The 19,668-nt window shown below is 38.0% G+C and overlaps 2 protein-coding genes across 3 annotated transcripts in view; one reads left to right on the forward strand and one right to left on the reverse strand.

The window, feature by feature from the left end:
* LOC124644908 (Krueppel-like factor luna) overlaps positions 1 to 19,668 on the reverse strand; it is a 137,241-nt gene that overhangs the window by 2,477 nt on the left and 115,096 nt on the right. The window contains exons 2-3 of one of the 2 annotated variants that reach the window (XM_047184583.1): positions 12,944 to 13,142; positions 11,577 to 11,759 (exon numbers count right to left, since the gene is read on the reverse strand). In XM_047184583.1, the coding sequence (XP_047040539.1) occupies positions 11,577 to 11,759; positions 12,944 to 13,142 (382 nt within the window). Of the gene's footprint in view, positions 1 to 11,576; positions 11,760 to 12,928; positions 13,143 to 19,668 lie in introns of both variants that reach the window. The other variant, XM_047184582.1, reaches the window with a different exon arrangement.
* On the forward strand, positions 7,985 to 8,905 carry LOC124644907 (chymotrypsin-1-like). The gene has a single exon (XM_047184581.1). The coding sequence runs from the start codon at positions 7,985 to 7,987 to the stop codon at positions 8,903 to 8,905; it is 921 nt and encodes a 306-aa protein (XP_047040537.1).

The following is a 19,668-nucleotide window of genomic DNA, read 5'->3' on the forward strand; positions in this document are numbered from 1 at the left end:
TAATCTCATCCATAAAAGTATCAACGTAAACCACTTTTTTATTACTCAACTATTTAAACATATTTATACATATGTTATAAACGTAAAACATAAAATGAACGAATTTAGTTTCCTTTTTCAATTATGTTCGTAAAACTGTTTGCAATATTTCCTTATCTGGCAATTGTAAGCGCACAAGTTTCCACACCTAAAGTTTTCGAAATAAGAGAAGTGAAACGTGGTGAATATCCCTTTGTGATCGCTATATTGGAGATCTATCATGATCGTCATAAAGCCAATATATTTGGATTCTGTACAGGCTCTATGATACATAAACAATGGGCACTAACTGCCGCACATTGCGTACAAGAGCGACTAATAAAAGAGCTGTATGTTTGGCACAGCAACTTTAGTATATCACCTTTAAAATCAAAATTGTATTCTAAGGTTTTGAAGAAATTCATTCACCCAACATATGCAGAGGTTCATTTTTCCCTAGATTACGACATAAGCTTATTATATGTCGAGGAAATCTTACTGAGAAGATACGGGGTGATGTCATTAAAGAGCCCATCGGTAATGGTTGGTTATTCTGTAGTGTACGTTGGTGGGGCAAGGATAAACAAATCTGGGAAAAGTGAGATGAAGATGCTGCGATATGACGAATCTAATGTCACAGAATGCGACAGCGATATAAAATCTCTGTACTCCGTGCTATGTGTTGCCACGCAAAGCTACCAAGAATATGGACCCATTTGCTATGGGGATTCCGGTGGGCCGAGTTTCTACGAAGGAGAGATAGTAGGCTTGTGTGGTTTCAACATAGTGAGTGAAGAAACAACGGCGGTGTTGACAGCAGTAGCTCCCTTCAGAGATTGGATCTCCGGAGTAATGAAGTCGAAGCACACAGCGAGGACACACAACAGTAACGTAAGGATTTCAGACGTGCGTGCAGATGTAACTAGTAGTAACTAAAGGATGAAAACAATGTTCCTAGTATTTGAGGACGTTATTTTAATTTTTATCGATCGATATCGTGAATTGAAAATTAATGAATTGCATGTATTATGAACATAATTGTTTTTTTTTTAAACCTTCATGTAGAATAATATCACAAAGTTCACAAACAATAAATATACAGAAATACACGGATAAAAAAAGCAAAACCATTGCAGACGATTTTAATATACATTTTATTGCTCTTTATCTTCCTGGATTCAGCGATCTCGCGCTCCACACCGTACGATCGTCAACTTTGTTTGTAGGAATCTCGCCGGTACAACCGTCATCCTTGTCTGAAGTGTTTTCTCTTTTTATAAAATAATTTCCTCCGAGAGCGACGTCTCTTCGTGCGGGGTTCCCCGGAGTCCCGGGAATGTATTACAGAATAAATCCAGTCTAAGTAACAACTGACTGGTGCATAGCCTGAGCTGATCACTTTTTCGTGTTCCATTCCGAAGGAACACACGCCGACAACCTGTCCATCCATAATCAAAGGCCCACCAGAGTCACCGTAATATGATGTCTGCGCTCTATTAGAACATTTCGGGGCAACGCACATTATATACTTAGATACACGTTTCATTGCTGCATCACATGGAACGATAACCCCTTCACCTTTTTGAAGCGCACCTTCTAACGCATTAAAACCGTCTTTCCTTTTGGCACCACCACCTATGTATATGACTGGACGCCCCATCAACGTGCCCCGGTCGACAGATGACAGTCGCGCGTACCGGGGTAAACTTACCGTTTTTTGAAGATGAAATAAAGCTATATCATTACTTACAATTATGTCATGTCTGCCTTTCATTCTGATTAACAGTCGGTAGCTAGGATGTGTTATCATTTCAGCAATTTCAACACTATTGTCCCTAAATTTACCGAAATCGTTAAAATCTTTGGGCCAGACACGTAAACCGTAAGGGAAGTAATTCTTGCAGTGAGCGGCGGTGATGCCCCACCGTTCGGAGATGAGGGAGGCTGTGCACATCCTGCCCCAGCGCTGGCGCGTTTGCATTAACAGAACCACGTACGGATATTCGCTCTCGTCTGCGTCAGTTCCATCTATGATTCTCAGATGCTTTGTTGAGTCGTTCCTATAGATAGAAGGGCCGGACGCACTGATGTTGGAAAATAAAACGCACAGTACCGAAAATAAAAATAAATGGAACTCACTGTTCATTGTGAGTTGGCTACACAATCGTCGATCGTAGTTGACTATTAGTCATAAAATTTTATGGATTTGGCAGATCGTAAATATTCGTTTTTCGATTTATTTTTATTTAACAAGGCTTTATTACTTGAACATTTTTGTCTGAACATGTTTGAAAAGCATATACTACAAAAACATATACATATACTTATGGTAGGATTTGAAAAATAGAATTCGACTTTTCTAATTTGTCTCATTATCATCATCATCAATTTAAGAAGAGCCCAGCTCTCGTCGGTGCAGCTCCTTTCATTTACGCCTATCTAGCGCCAACTCCTGAACTTCCTTACATGTCACAACATTCACCTTCTCTTTAATTTGCTTTATGTTTGGAAAGGCTGTTTTATTACCATTGTTTTTTAGTCTAAATATATTTAATGGTGACTGAGGTGCTTTTGTTAATTCAAGAATGAACTCACTTTTATCGAAAACGTACCTTTTGAATTCATAATTATAATATTTTCGCAAATAATCGCTCCGAAGGTTGAAAACAATGTATCCGCCTTACCACCTCCCCCCATCTAACTTTTGAACCACAGATACCGTGAATTGGAAATTGATGAATTGAATGAATATTGAACAGAATTGTTTTTTTTTAACCTTCACGTAGAATAATATCCGCTATCTATCGTTCACAAACAATAAATATTCAGATATACACGGATAAGAAAAGGAAAACCATTGCACACGATTTTAATATTCATTTTATTGCCCCGGAGTCCCGGGAATGTAATACAGAATAAATCCAGTCTAAGTAACAGCTGACTGGTGCATAGCCTGAGCTTGTCACCGTTCCGTGTTCCATCACGTAGGAACACACGCCGACAACCTGTCCATCCATAATCAAAGGCCCACCAGAGTCACCGTAATATGATGTCTGCGCTCTATTAGAACATTTCGGGGCAACGCACATTATATACTTAGATACACGTTTCATTGCCGTATCACATGGAACGATAACCCCTTCACCTTTTTGAAGCGCACCTTGTAACGGATTAAATCCGTGTATCCTTCTGGCACCACCACCTATGTATATGACTGGATGCCCCATCAACGTGCCCCGGTCGACAGATGACAGTCGCGCGTACCGGGGTAAACTTACCGTTTTTTGAAGACGAAATAAAGCTATATCATTACTTACAATTATGTCATGTCTGCGGTGTCTGCCTTTCTTTCTGATTAAGAGTTGGTAGCCAGGATGTGTTATCATTTCAGCAATTTCAACACTATTGTCCCTAAATTTAACGAAATGGTAAAAGTCTTTGGTCCAGACACGTAAACCGTAAGGGAAGTAATTCTTGCAGTGAGCGGCGGTGATGCCCCACCGTTCGGAGATGAGGGAGGCTGTGCACATCCTGCCCCAGCCCTGGCGCGTTTGCATTAACAGAACCACGTACGGATATTCGCTCTCGTCTGCGTCAGTTCCATCTATGATTCTCAGATGCTTTTTTGAGTCGTTCCTATAGATAGAAGGGCCGGACGCACTGATGTTGGAAAATAAAACGCACAGTACCGAAAATAAAAATAAATGGAATTCACTGTTCATTGTGAGTTGGCTACACAATCGTCGATCGTAGTTGACTATTAGTCATAAAATTTTATGGATTTGGCAGATCGTAAATATTCGTTTTTCGATTTATTTTTATTTAACAAGACTTTATTACTTGAACGTTTTGTCTGAACATGTTTGAAAAGCATATACTACAAAAACATATACATATACTTATGGTTGGATATGCAAAATGCTCCTTTTGTAAAATAAAATAAGATCTACATGTATGTGCCCATATTCGTAAAAATAAATACATTTTAATTTGAACTTGAAAAACTGTAATTAAATAAAATAATGCCGGAACACTTTTTCACACACGGTCGGTTAGCCCCATTTTAAGTTATTAATTAACTTATGTTATGGGTGCTAACACAACTGATAAACTACATATAGCTACATATATACATATTTATAAATACAAACGATAGCACCCAGACCCACGGCTAACAAGCATGTTCATCACATAAATGTCGACCATACCGGGAATCAAACCCGGGACCTCGGGTTCGGCAGTCCAGCATGGTGACCATTGCGCCATCGAGGTCGTCTGTAATTAGACTTTTATAATTTTTAGTTTGTAAAGGTTTTGTTTTTTTACCATTGTTTTTTAGTCTAACTATTTTTAATGGTGACTGAGGTGCTTTTGTTAAGTCAAGAATGAATTCACTTTTATCGAAAACGTACGTTTTGAATTCATAATTAGAATAAACTCTTTTGCAAAAAAGCGGCCACCTATGCGATATCTAGGTTTTCAGGACTTTACATATATTTCAAAGGGTTTTAATATTAGGTCTTAACCTATGAAATTGCCGTTCTGCGGTAATGGCCATTTCAAATCATAATATTTTTTTGTTTGGCTAAGAATTGTAATTTCAAATTAATTTTATTAAAAAAGCATGGAATTCATCTTCCAAAATGGGTCATTCGTCATCTCGACACACTTAACTCACCACGAATGTGTCCACTTGGTGAAACTCAAAATTGTAATATTTATCATGTCGTCAACTCGACACGTCAAGATTTTGATGCGTGTCCAGTTAGTGAAACTTAAATTATTCACTTTTATGTTTTCACCAAGTCGACACGTTTTAGAATTTAACCCGATTTCAAACAAAAAGTACAGTCAACAAATGAATTTATTCATTTTCTGTGTCACAAACAACATCGGCCACTGAACGTCAGCTTAGCAAATGCTTCAAACGCGAACATGGACTCCCAAACTACTTAGTACAAATACTAGGAAATCATAAGTGCATTGAAGCCAGATGCATTAGCAACTTTTGATAATGTTCTACAATAAAATAATGGTATTGAAATCGAATCATTGTTTGTCACATGTACTAGGGTAACAGAACTGAACAGAAGATATTCTATCTTCAATATTAATCGGATTGCTAAGTAATGCACATATCTGTTTTTCTACAATTTATCGACAGAAGACTTTTCAAGTACTGTCTGTTATTCATAATACTTTGTTTTTATTTGAGGATTACTGAAAATCACCAACTGTTTGTTTTTCATTATTCCTCACATACTATGTTCGTTTTCTTTCTCACTATATGGTCTACTACTGCCATTCCGTTTGCTTGTCAGGTTCATAATCGCAATCGTAATAATATCACAATCATTTTACTTAGACTAAGATAATAACTACAGAGATCAATAATCAACATTAGAAATAGAATTTTTAAGTAATACCACAATCATGTCGTGAGAAAGAAAACGAAAATTGTATGTAAGGAATAATGGAAATCAAACAGTTAGTGATTTTCAGTATACCTCAATCAAAGAAAAACATTATAGTTCGGCCATTCAGAGAATGCGTTCCTGACACGTCGCGATTGAACTGACGACGTAACTTTGCAATGGCGTTGCAGTTACGATAAAAATATTTTTGCTGGTTGTTTACCGTTTTAACAATTGAGGAGCATTAAAACAACATTATTATATCAATAATCAATGAATGTTATTACGTCGTCAGTTCAATCGCGACGTGTCAGGAACGCATTCTCTGAATGGCCGAACTATAATAAAAAAACAAAGTATTATGAATAAATATTACAGAAGGTATTTGAAGTCTTTTGTCGATAAGTTGAAGAAAAAGTGCATTACTTAGTAATCCGATAGCGAATGTCTTCTGTTAAGTTATGCCACCCTAGTACTTGTGACAAAAAATTATTCGATTTCAATACCATATTTTAGTGTAGAACATTCATTATCAAAGGTTACTAATGCACTTATGATTTCCTAGTACTTGTAGTAAGTCGTTTGGGAGTCGCGTTTCAAGCGTTTACTAAGCTCAGTGGCCGATGATGTTTGTGACACAGAAAATGAATACATTGATTTGTTGACTGTACTTTTTGCTTGAAATCGAGTTAAATTCTAAAACGTGTCGAGTTGGTGAAAACATAAAAGTTTATAATTTAAGTTTCACTAACTGGACACGTATCAAAATCTTAACGTGTCGAGTTGACGACATGATAAATGTTAAAATTTTGAGTTTCACCAAGTGGACAAATTCGTGGTGAGATAAGTGTGTCGAGATGACGAAAGACCCTCCAAAAAGTAGTCATTAGTTTATTGATTAGTGCTACATTGTCATCGCATTTCAATCTTCTTCATCATCGTGGATACGTTAAAAAATCAAGTTAGGAATATGAGTACCGTGGTGCAGCAACGCGGCACAAGCGGCACGTAACATCAACGACGTTTACGGAGCATTGCTAACTAACGCACCACCTGTTATTGGTGTGCTCCTTCCGTTTTGGAAATTTCGACCTGGAAGTTGAACCGAAGACTTTGGTCGACAACGATGAATTAAAGACGATTATGGAAGCTGATGATACACAATCTACGGCTAAAGCAATATTGATCCATTTGCGTCAAATTGGCAAGGTAAAAAAGCTTAACAAATGGGTGTCCCACGAACTCAATGAACGCTAGCGCGAAGTACGCGTCGATACGTGCCTTGCACTGCTCAACAGACACACAAATGAATGATTTTTTCCGTCGCCCGCCAGTCACTAGACCTTGCGCCCACACACTACAACTTTTTCCAGAATTTGGATAAGTTTTTATCGGGTAAAAAATTCAGTACCCGAGAGGCAGTAAAAATGCCTTTGAACAAATGGTTGCCTCCCGTCCAGCTAATTTCTTTAAGAAGATCAATTCACTGCCACTGCGTTGGCAAAGAAGCATTGATTGCATGGGTAATTACTTTGATAAATACAAATAAAAAATACATGAAAAAAAACATACTTTCATAGGTAAAGACCTATTAACTGTTATGTTACTAGCATCCAAAGGGTTAGCCAAGCATGCGTGAGAGGGTGTTCTTTATTTGAATTTTGTAAAATTGCTAAGAAACTGGTTGAACGAACTCAAATGTAAACTTTACATACTCTTTCCAAGGATTTTTTTTTAACTCGATGCATTCAACAGTTTTTGAAAAATTTAACAAATTTTTTTCCGTGACCGACACCCGAACACTCATAGTTACATAACATACATTGCAAGTTAAATAAAAGCTTGTAAAATGTTATAAGACCCCATCGAACCCATGTGTGAGTCAAAAGTTATACAAGCTACACCCTACTTAAGGTACGTTTTGAATTCTTGCTGCCGGCTGCGACTGCCGACCGCACATATATGCCGTTGAGCTCGCGACGATGCGAGTCGCTGAAAGATATCAGGCTTTTGACAGCGTCTGCACGTGCTGCTGCCGCTTCGATCCAAAACGGTTTCGTGTAAATACATACAATACAATATTATAGTGCAGCTGTGGCCGACTTCATGCGGCATGTATGTCGGCAGTCGCAGCTGCCACGATGACTTCAAAACGTACCTTTTCTATAAAAGTGAATTCATTCTTGAATTTACAAAAGCACATCAATAACCATAAAAAAGTAAGAGTAAAAAAAAAAATTAATTTCAACCCGCGACACGACCACCATCAAAAGTATCTGCTAGAAATGGCGAAACCACAAGTTTTGAATGATTTATTTTTTGTATGAAGTAGAAAAACTATAAAAGTTCGTCGTATTACTATACTATACTATAAGAGTTTACTAGGAGTATAGCTTCAACTAGGGAAACAGTTTTTCAAACACGTTCAGACAAAAACATGCGAGTCTTGTTTAATAAAAATAAATCGAAAAGAGAATATTACGACCGCACAAATCCATAAAATTTTATGACTTAATAGTCAACTACCATCGAGATTGTGTAGAAAACTCACAATGAACAGTGAGTTCCATTTATTTTTATTTTCGGTACTGTGCGTTTTATTTTCCAACATCAGTGCGTCCGGCCCTTCTATCTATAGGAACGACTCAACAAAGCATCTGAGAATCATAGATGGAACTGACGCAGACGAGAGCGAGTATCCGTACGTGGTTCTGTTAATGCAAACGCGCCAGGGCTGGGGCAGGATGTGCACAGCCTCCCTCATCTCCGAACGCTGGGGCATCACCGCCGCTCACTGCAAGAATTACTTCCCTTACGGTTTACGTGTTTGGACCAAAGACTTTAACAATTACGGTAATTTTTGGGACAATAGTGTTGAAATTGCTGAAATGATAACACATCCTAGCTACCGACTGTTAATCAGAATGAAAGGCAGACATGACATAATTGTAAGTAATGATATAGCTTTATTTCGTCTTCAAAAGAGGATAAGTTTACCCCGGTACGCGCGACTGTCATCTGTCGACCGGGACACGTTGATGGGGCATCCAGTCATATACATAGGTGGTGGTGCCAGAAAGATACACGGATTTAATCCGTTACAAGGTGCGCTTCAAAAAGGTGAAGGTGTTATCGTTCCATGTGATTCGGCAATGAAACGTGTATCTAAGTATGTAATATGCACTGCCTCGAAGTGTTCTAAAAGAGCCCAGAGAATATATTACGGTGACTCTGGTGGGCCTTTGATTATGGATGGACAGGTTGTCGGCGTGTGTTCCTACGTGATGGAACACGGAACGGTGACAAGCTCAGGCTATGCACCAGTCAGCTGTTACTTAGACTGGATTTATTCTGTAATACATTCCCGGGACTCCGGGGAACCCCGCACGAAGAGACGTCGCTCTCGGAGGAAACTATTTTATAAAAAGATAAAACTATTTTATAAAAAGAGAAAACCCTACAGACATGGATGACGGTTGTACCGTAGAGATTCCTACAAACAAAGTTGACGATCGTACGATGTCGGACGAGATTGCTGGATTCAGGAAGATAAAGAGGAATAAAATGTTTATTAAAATCGTCTGCAATTGATTTGTTTTTGTTTTTTTTTTATCCGTGTATTAGGTACTACTGAACATACTGTTTGTGAACAATATAACGTATTAAAATTATTATTAGTCCGGTCACAAAATTCATATACACGTTCCGGGCGGCAAAATCAGTCGGTTTGTATGTTCGTTTTTGTATCGACGGTTTTCAATCGTTTGCTGTCCAGAACGGTTTCGCTCGGAAAAACCGAAAGGAAAAGTTGCTGATATGCTAAGCTTTCAATCTCTTTCGTGGTTGAAAATAATTGTATTTTTTGTTCTCATTCAATCAATTGTTAGGCGATTATCACACTGCCCCGCATGATGCAGCGTAGCGCGTGGATGCGTTTTTTTCCGTGGCTTTTAGGTGATCTTCACACTGCCCCGCATCACGCTGCATCTTGCGTGTCGACGCACCTACGCGCGTTCCTGCGGGAGTGCAGATCTGCATCATCGTGCGGGTTTTTCACGCACTCACGCGCGTAGGTGCGTTTTGTAAATTCACGCACAGCGAGTTCCATTTTCAAATATACACGTCACGCCCATTCAAAATCACGCGCGGCATTGCGGGATTCAGTGTGCCATACCTTGCGTCTCGCCCCGCACCTACGCGCGGGGGTGCGTGTTTCTCCGCATGTATGTGCGTGATCCGCATGAACGCGCGTGGATGCATTTTCAGTGTGTTGGACTATGCGTGTTTTCCATACAAACGGAGATATTTCCATACAACGGAAAAAAACGCATCCACGCACTACGCTGCATCATGCGGGGCAGTGTGATAATCGCCGTAAATATCTCCGTTTGTATGGAACGCGCGTTCATGCGGATCACGCGCATACACGCGGAGAAACATGCATCCCCGCGCGTAGGTGCGGGGCAAGACGCAAGGTATGGCACACTGAATCCCGCAGTGCCTCACGTGATTTTGAATGGGCGTGACGTGTATATTTGAAAATAGATCTCTATGAGAGCCGCCGTGCGTGAATCTACTAAACGCACCTACGCGCGTGAGTGCGCGAAAAACCCGCACGATGATGCAGATCTGCACTCCCGCAGGAACGCGCGTAGGTGCGTCGACACGCAAGATGTAGCGTGATGCGGGGAAGTGTGAAGATCACCTATAGTGATAACAGTGAGCGCCATCTACTACAATTGAACATAACTACGCAACTTCACATAAGATGACCGAACAACCCTCTTAATATTCAGCAATTAGTTCACCGTATATTCACTAGGTGGCGCTAACAAGGGAGGGGTAGTTCCACAAATTCACACAACCGGTTTACCGTAGAGCCATCTGTGAGCTACATTTTAAAACACTACGAACGCTGGCCTCCCTGCTAAGAGAGTTGTTCAAAGTTTGCGCTAGATGGCACTGTCATCGCGGCAGCTGTAGGGTTGAATGAGAAACTTGTATGAAGTTAGTACGACTTCCCTCTGTTTTTAATAGACGGCGTTGTAAAATGTTTACGTGTGGTTGGACAACGAACTTTGAAATTACAACAAGTAGGTATTGCTTATCCTACTTCGCATAAACTTCCCGGCAAACAAATATGTTTGAGAAATGTAATTCGAGTGTCCTGCGATCAAGGAATTCTAATGACTACTGTAATGATATTTTCTCATAGAAGTTTTAACAATTTTTGTGGACTGGTGACTTTAAACATATCGAAATATAACGTGAAAGTTGTTGCGAGTAAGTTGCGACTAAATTATTTAGCATGACCATCTTTAATTCTACTGCAGGCTAAAAGGTTAACAATACATACCAGCTTCCGCCAGCGGTTTATTCACTACCTATCTAACTACTCCGGCCGGACACCAGGATAAAAAGTAGCCTACAGTTTTATAGAAAAACTCAAGCATTTCATTCCGTCTTTAGAATCCGTATAATGTTGCTTTTAGTTCTCTCTCTCTTTGTAATAAAAAAAATCTAAAATCCCAATATGTCCAAAACAACACAAAGTTAATTTCAGTTACATCTTCCAAAATTCCAATTCGCCTCAAACGGTGTTTAGTTATGCGTTTACCGCAGAAACTAAACGCAAGCAAGTGGTATCGATTCGGGCTGATTCGGGCCCAGATGGGATTAAAAAGTGGTCGGGCTATCGGCCTCCGAAACGCTCTGTTTACCGACACTTAGTAGGTCAAATTTGTGAAACTAGTGTGGCTGATTTCCTGGCGTTTCGATCTAAATTCGAATATCTGCTGGTCATAGGTAATTTTGCTTGGGATACTGTTTTCTTCTTATAAAAACTCAAGGATAACATTCGGCAGTGTCGTTTTCTTCAGCTTCGTTTGAGGCACGATTATATAATACGGGATAATGTTCAAGCAATTTTCACACTTACACGTAGCGCAATAAGATTTATACTATATCCTCTGATATATACTTAGTCATTGCAGGTTTACTTTCTAAGCATAATATCTTGGTTACTACCTTGATACTTGGTTACTGCATCGTTGGGAAACCTGGAGTTACATCCATATCGTGCTAGCACCGTTTTCTTTCTATTAGTGTTTTTGTCAAAATTTCGAAAAAATAATGTTTACTCACCAGTATGCGTCCTCTTATGCGCTTTGAGATGCGAGCTCTTAGTGTAGACTTTATCGCATGCGGGAAATTCGCAGCGATGCACGCGTCTGCGGGGATCAGTCGCGTGCGGGTGCGGGTGGTGACGAGCCACGTGGACCTTCCTCGGCACCACGTGCGGCACTGGCACTGGACTCGGAGTCTCTTCTGAAACACCACGTAGTGACGTCAGACAGGGAAACAGACAAACACGATGTAAAATGAACATAAGAAGCGGGTATAGGGTTAGGCGGTTATGGATTCCTAGCACCTAAAGCTGTCTATGTATACTGCACTTCACAATAAAAGGTGTGACAACGATGATTGGCTAAGGTGTCCCTCAGTTCTGATTGTTGCAAGAAAATATGTATATTACCGATAGCATGTGCATAATGTGCGGTTTACATAAACAGTAAATCTGAGGTATCAACGTCTATAAATGCTGGTATTTTTATGTTGCTACGTTCTAAATTACATGAAAAAGAATAGAACAATATGAAAATTACTATAGCTGGTTAATAAAACCACAAATTGTGAGTTGAAGTTAGTATTGTCTGTTCTGTGAGCCCCTTAGTGCGTAATGAGACTTTAATGATCGTTATGTGTCTAAGGGAAAAATGTTACTAAAGCAATTACCATTACAAAAGGAAATTTAGATAAGATGAACTAATGTAGCAGCTAGAAACTTCTAATGAATTGTTTTAAACTACGTTACTTGTACCTACTCTAGTACTATACTTGCAGCGTAAGGCTTTTAGTCGCTACTTTCTATATTGTTACCTACCAGAACTTCAGGGTTACTTAGGTCGGCCATATAGCTTGATAAGGTAGATCCAGACTTCTTTGATGTCGACATACATAAAACCCCCAGTCGAAACTTTTTTTTTTACTGACGGCTATCCATAGTTATAAGGCTAAAGTGAAGTCATTTGAGAAACATCCTTATCATCCCAAATGCCTTAAGCTTTCGATCTCAAACAAAGTAATAACAGAAGTCGTCAATCCCAATTGTTCTAAGACTTTTATGACCGGAGGGTTACCCGAATACCTACCGAGCAAAATCAAATAATCAAAATCAAAAATCATTTATTTAAACTTGGCTGCAAAACAGCACTTTTTGACCGTCAAGAATTCACAAAAGACAGCCCCCAAAACGCCCACCCATCTCCACTTCCTATATGTTATTGCTATAAAAATGGCGCAATAAACTCCCCAGGAACACATATCTTAAAGCAAGCTATATGGCCAGCCTAACAAGGTTCAATAGACAAGCAAAACAAAACATAACAAGAGCAGAATCCCTGTAGGTCCCGCAACCCAAGGGTGAAGACACATACGCGTAGCAGACATACCCCTCGGTTCATCGGAGTCGCTCTGAGGCTCACACTTCACGGCGGTGATGAACGTGAAGGTCGTGGTGGGTTGTGGTGACGGCGGGGAAGCTGGTGGCGAGGGTGGGCTGCAGGTGGAACGGGCCCACTCCTCTTCCTGGGGAGGGTCGCGTCGCTTGCGGGGCTCCTCCCGGAGATATCTCTCCATCTCGTAACATGTCTGCAAAGAAATACCGAGTTAGGTTGCGGTGGTTTTTTCTCCACACTTCTTAATGTTTAAAGACATTTCGCCAGTAGTTTTAATTTGGAAAGCAAGTAAGCTTTTACCATCTCCAAAGGTAAATCATGGGTAATACTTTACTATGGGAGGATAAAATCACAGTATTAATCAATTAAAAGCTTAAACATAAAACACAAGGTCGCAAATTGCAAGTTAAATCCTCCATTGTTTTTAACACAATACAGCTTCGGAAACTATACTAGCAATTGCTTGTCAATTACTGGGCTATAATCTAAATTCTATAGAATAGACGGATAATATTACATTGGTACTATAGACAGTACTGTATGGCAGGCGATTAATTGTCACTATGATTACCTGTCATACTGTACTTAGCTTGGACAATGAAGGCATTATAATTGGTTATTAGTCCGCTCGGTATCAGGAGCTCGTGGGTAGATTCAACTGTATGGGAATTGATACTCAGGTTAAGCAACTAAGGCACACAAACAAACTACTCAGCTTTCATCATCTGCCTAGCCTGTTCCCAAGTATGTTGGGGTCGGCTTCTAGTCTAACAGGATGCAGCTGAGTATCAGTGGTTTACAAGGACCGACTGCCTATCTGAAATCCAGTTACCCGGGGAACCCAATACGCCTTGATAAAACCATCCGCGGAACTACCTACCGCGACAAGCGTTAGTTAACTTCTATGTAGGTACGACCTTTTCGCGGGGATTGAACTTAGCCACAAGCTCCCAATTCAACTTCAACTTTATCATTATTTAATTAACCAAAACAATGTCCTGTCTATATTTCCTAGTCTTCACCAAACATATGAACATCTAAAGGAACTTATTAGAAAGCACCACGCAGTCTGGTTCACTTATATAAATCTAATGCGGAGCCCTTAGAACACAATCCTATGGTACTTTGTTACCATAACACAGGTCATTGCCCTCTCCAAGGTTAGCAAGTACTAGCCTACGTCTAACGGTTGCCTTAACCACCAACTTATATTTACCTACGACAAATAAAACGTGAGCTTTATTGCGTTAGGAATAAAGTACAATATCGAACGTGATATGTGAACTAGTGTTAGAATTCCTGTGGCAGGATTATCCCATAATAGCATTGTTGTATTAAAAATGCGATTTGAAACTGAATGATCGTTTCGTCTCTGTATTTTTTATCGAATCTATGTTTCGTTCGGTCATTCGGTGCCATATTGTTTTAAATTCGCATTCATTTTTTATTTGATTTTGTGGTACTGCTAAAAAATATCGGCTGTTTTTTATTTGCTCTATTTGGTGTTAGAATTTTTGGATTGTTTTGTAGACTCATAGGTATTTCAGCTGCAATAATAATTATTGTTGTTGTTTTATGTGTGAGAATGCTTATTTGTTTTTTATCGAGATTTAGTTATTAGAATATTAATTGGTTCTCATTTTTATAGCATAAGGTTTCAGTTTACTTATGTACTTTCCCATACTGATTTCTTTACTATTCTTTATTGCAAGCAAACGTATATAGGTATATACTGCAGACACAATGAGCCCCTATATTAGTATCCAGACGGTCATTTTCAATTTTGGTACCTAGATGATATGGTAAATAGCATCATTAGCCTTTATATCGTCCCACTGTTGGGCACTGGCCTTCTCTCACACAGAGAAGGATTGAGCGCTAATCACCACGCTTGCTCAATGCGGGTTGGTGATTTGTGACCATAAACCGGGTGTCTTCGAGTTTTTTCTTTCACCATTAATAAAGATATATTTAGAAAATAAAACTGACAGCAGATAAATCATTACACAAGTCCAATCAATTTTCCTTTGACATGATGATCGATAACTTAAGTAGGTAATTAATTTCTATAAACAGTTTCAGAAAGTCGAATCGTACATCTTTCCGTGGCACAATCATGGGAAAACTCTCATTCTTATGGGAATTATAAACGAACAACATTCAATAGGTTTTCGCGTCAATACTGTTTTTGTTAATAAGAAAGTGTTATAAAAATCCTATAACTTATAAAATAATAGTTTTCACCAGACTGCAATAAAAGAAGGATTCTACATATACCTAACTTTAATGGGTCTTTGTGCAACTGACGGATAGATGGTCCATGGCCATCCAAGGATTGACCGCGTTAAGCGTTGCTAAACCTGTGATCGGACCCATGCAACTGTTTTTCAGTCACATGCTCTTAGGCTAGCTAAATAAGAGATTGGACTAAATCTTATGCAGTTATATTTGGAGATGAATTAGCACCTATTACTAGAAATATCTAATGGAACATTGTTATTAAGTTTTCCAAAAGGCTTGAATTGGATTTATCTATTGCCATATTTCTAAAGCAATATCTAAAGAATACATTTCAATAGCGTTTCTTTCCATTTATTGAAATCTGAATTGAATTTGAAAGGAATGGAAACACAATAAGTCCATTTTGAAGCTTTTTCGAGTGAACTCATCTTGTGAATATTGATGTTGCCCGGGATTCACTTATATCATCGTGTTACTAAACTTCTATATACAATCTTTCATTTTCAAACTACAAGCTTTGGCCTTCGGTTTCACTCGTGTAGGCTGGTGTATAAGCTATGCTACTGCTGAGCTTCATCCATCTGCATAAAGCAGTTTGTACATGCTTCAAACAAATATTTCCAGCGATTTTATCATCCTGTTAAGTACCTACTACCTCCGTGTATTACACCCAAATAAATTCAGCCGATTTTAACAGACACACCTATGTTAGAATAATTATATTAAGAAGGATGTTATTTCATCAGGAAGCATAATATTTGCCGTCTATCGTATCTTATGTTCGCGCATAAATTTCGCAGACTCAGTAGCACTCCCGCGCATGTTTTACAGTGGAGGGGATGAAGGGGCCAGTGTCATACAAATGCAGTTTGTAGTAACCAGGCTTTGGGAATTATAAGAAATTTCATCACGATTTTACTGTGAAAATTTACAGTAAAATTCTGTTAAAACGTACTGAAAAAAACTCCTAGCACAGTCGGGTAAAAAAACATTTAAATTAACAATTATTTAAAAAAAAATCTGTTAAAACTTCATTCTAGTGATCAACCGAGCAACCTAAATCCGAGGATTGACTTTGATAATCTTAGCTGCCAATATTAGATTACCTCAATTAAAAACATACAAATCCAGACATAGCATGATTTAATAATGTTACGTATTGGTAATAAAACATTTTCCTAAAAAAAAGCTTACAAATAAATTCAACAGCAGTAATTAACAAAAAACACATGCAATTACAACAACAAGAAATTAATATTTCACTGCAAAATACGCCAGCAAAGTTTTTGTTTTGTGGAACCGAATCTACGCCCACAAATTTTGCGTCGCTATTCAAAAGTTGGTTGCGCGGCAACCGTGTGGCCAGGCTATCAAAAAACACAGAGACATTGAAATAAAAAAAATCACCAATAGTTCAGATGAAAATTTTCGCTTTTGCAGTACATATTTATTTTAAATGTTACGTCAGTTTGTTTTAAATTAATTCGCTTTGCGTGCAGTTGACATATTGTTTGGGATAAAAATACGTACGTTGGGATTGGCTGGTAAATTAAGAGGTTGGGGAAAATATGTAAATATTTATGTAGTAAAGTAAATTTATCTGAAAATGAAAGTAATTTTTTATTATCATTCGTGTTATACCGAGAATTAATAATCTTGAATCTGAGTGTAAGCGTTTAAAATTCAGAACTCGTTTAGCTATCTTGCGTTATCAAATTATGAATTTAAGTACTTCGTAAAAATTAAATTATAAAACCCACAGGCGCTCTAGTCCCATTCCTACAGAAAAAACATATTCAAATTTGAAAACCCACTATGAAAAATTCCAAACCAATTATTTTAGGAACTAAAAATTTCGTCAGCGCCTCGAATATTTTGTTATTCAAAAAAATATTTGGTGCATCGAACAAAATTTAGTTTGCTTTGCAAAAACAAGGAAAAATTGCTTTGTTTATTTCGTACTGGGTTCGAAGAGGAAAAAAAGTATCCCTCTGACGGACAAAGAATGGCCTGTCGTTAGTTGTACGTGGCTGATTAATTTCTCACCTCCGTACAGAAGGTAGTTTCTACTGCCAGTGCTACAAACAATGCTTTCTAGTAGATTGTATTTTTAAATCACATAGATGGAACACCATACGAGTGGCTTCTTATTTCAGCTATCATTTGTTTCGTACCAAGAGAGATGATAATATAGTATAGGTATGTTCTAAAAATTGATACACAAGTAACTTATCTTACAAATATGCGTTTGTTGTTATTTTGCATTATTATCTCGATAGCTTATATATAGTTTCTCTCAGTTGAGTCTTGTATTAATATGTCACTATTTCCAGATGTTTTACTCGCTTCTTAAAACTGATCCTAGAATGTAACGGTCACAACAACTGTCTCTGAGAAAGCCACTATAACATAAACAAACAACAACAATCCAATTCAACTATTAACACCTCATATAGCCTGCCACTTAAGTCTCAACCTATATCCCATAAAAATCTAGTTAATTTCTAAACCAGTTTGACATAAACCGATCGGCTGGTCACTCTAGCAATGCGTCTACGCACGAATAGCTTTCACAACAACCTATCTCAGTTTCTAGCGTTTCCACGGTATAAAGAAATGCTATCTGTTGTCAGTGTGCGAATGTCATGGTACGATGGGAAATGTCGACCGCGTGGTGTCGGCAATTGACGATTCGTTGCATCTTGGAAAACAAAATTGTGTTCTTAAAGTTCGCGCATTGCGTGACGAATGCAGGTTTGTGTCAATGCTAGATGCTATCATGTGTGTTGAGCAAAATAAATGCCGTGATCAAAATAAGATTATCTATTTATTAACACCTCTAATTTAATTTATTTTAATTACGATTAGCTTGAATAAATGTACCTACCAAATTATATCCTAATAAGCCTTTGTACATGTGTCATGTTGAAGTTTGAATAAATAAATGCAGTTACTTATAGTTAGTAACAATGCCATTAAATCTAGTTCCGGTAATAAACGGAAATTAGTTTTTTAGAATCAAGTACATTTCTCGTTTAATTAATCCCGGCAATACTAATCTCTATGCAAATAAAACTGAACTTCATCCGTTGAACTATGATTAAAATTATATCACGACTTTCTCTGAGAGGAAAACGAGCCCTTAATGACTACCAATATTAATATTATAAAGATGAAATATTGAAAGTTGATTGTTTTGTGAACATCTAGAAATAAACATATGTACTTAAATTTGATTGAAGTAGCCTTAATAAAAAAAGGCTTGGCAAAAGATGAGATGAGCCGTAACAATATAATATAGCAAATCCTATTTCAGCGCATTACAATACATATTTCCATTACGAAACTTTTCTTCAGTACAAAACATGCAGTTTACATTAAAATTTTCATTTGAATTATGTCAGTTACGGTAGGTTCCTTTATCTTTTACTTTGTGCACTCTTCTTTCAGAAAATCCTATGCAATTATACATAAGTCGCTTTGTGGAAAGCAATGGTACAAAATAATATTTAATCTTTCCTAGAAAATGTATTTTGTTTCATCTCTCCCGCATTTATTTCTTTTGCTTTTGTAATTACGACTGCTCGTAGGAATGCTTTGAAGATAACTGTTTCAGAAACGTTCAAGATAATATCATTGTAACTTAATATGAAAATGATTTAAGTCTCTAACTTAAAGGTACGTTTTATATGCTAGCTGCCGAACGCACATACCGCGACTGCACGAAAACAATTGATATCTAAGGGCGACTGCACGTGCTGCTGCCGCTTCGATTCAACACGGTTTCATGTTAATACATACAAACCTGAAACCAGTAGTGCAGCTGCGGCCAGAGGCTGAGTGCAGTCGGGAGTTGGCATTTAAAACGTACCTTAACATGAATAAATAGCACAATTTTCTTAATACTATTTAGTGTCGGGTTTTTTTCTAGAACAGTTTTTAATTACATAATTATATGTAAATATTTGTAATTGTGGTAAACAAAATTAAAGTATAGACTTGAAATAAAACGATAAATTCAGTTAAATGAATTCGATTGAACTGAGCTTAAACCCACGATCGTATTTCATCAATGGGATATCCGATATACCTATTATAATTATCAATCAAATTGATCGTATGGTGTTTAACGAGCTTATTATAATTATTTAACGCCTAATATGACGTCACAATTAACCCTAGCTAATTAACAGTTGATTGAGTACTGTAGAATGTGCCATAGAATGCTGATTAAGATATTATTGCATTCCATCTATGTGTGAATGATACTTAACTATGTTATATAACTTGCGATTCCCCGCGGTTCCACTCAGGGTCACGTAGAGAACTACTAAAAGTACCTATATTTCTTTCTCAGGCTTTAGACTATCTGTGTACCGAATTTTATTTTTTAAATCAGTTTAGTGGCCATAATCGTAGTACTTCCGCATTTTATGATATGTAGGTAAAGTAAGAAGGAATCTTATCCGTCTCGAATT

Source organism: Helicoverpa zea, chromosome 31, assembly GCF_022581195.2.
Source record: "Helicoverpa zea isolate HzStark_Cry1AcR chromosome 31, ilHelZeax1.1, whole genome shotgun sequence".
Taxonomy (NCBI): Eukaryota; Metazoa; Arthropoda; class Insecta; order Lepidoptera; family Noctuidae; genus Helicoverpa; species Helicoverpa zea.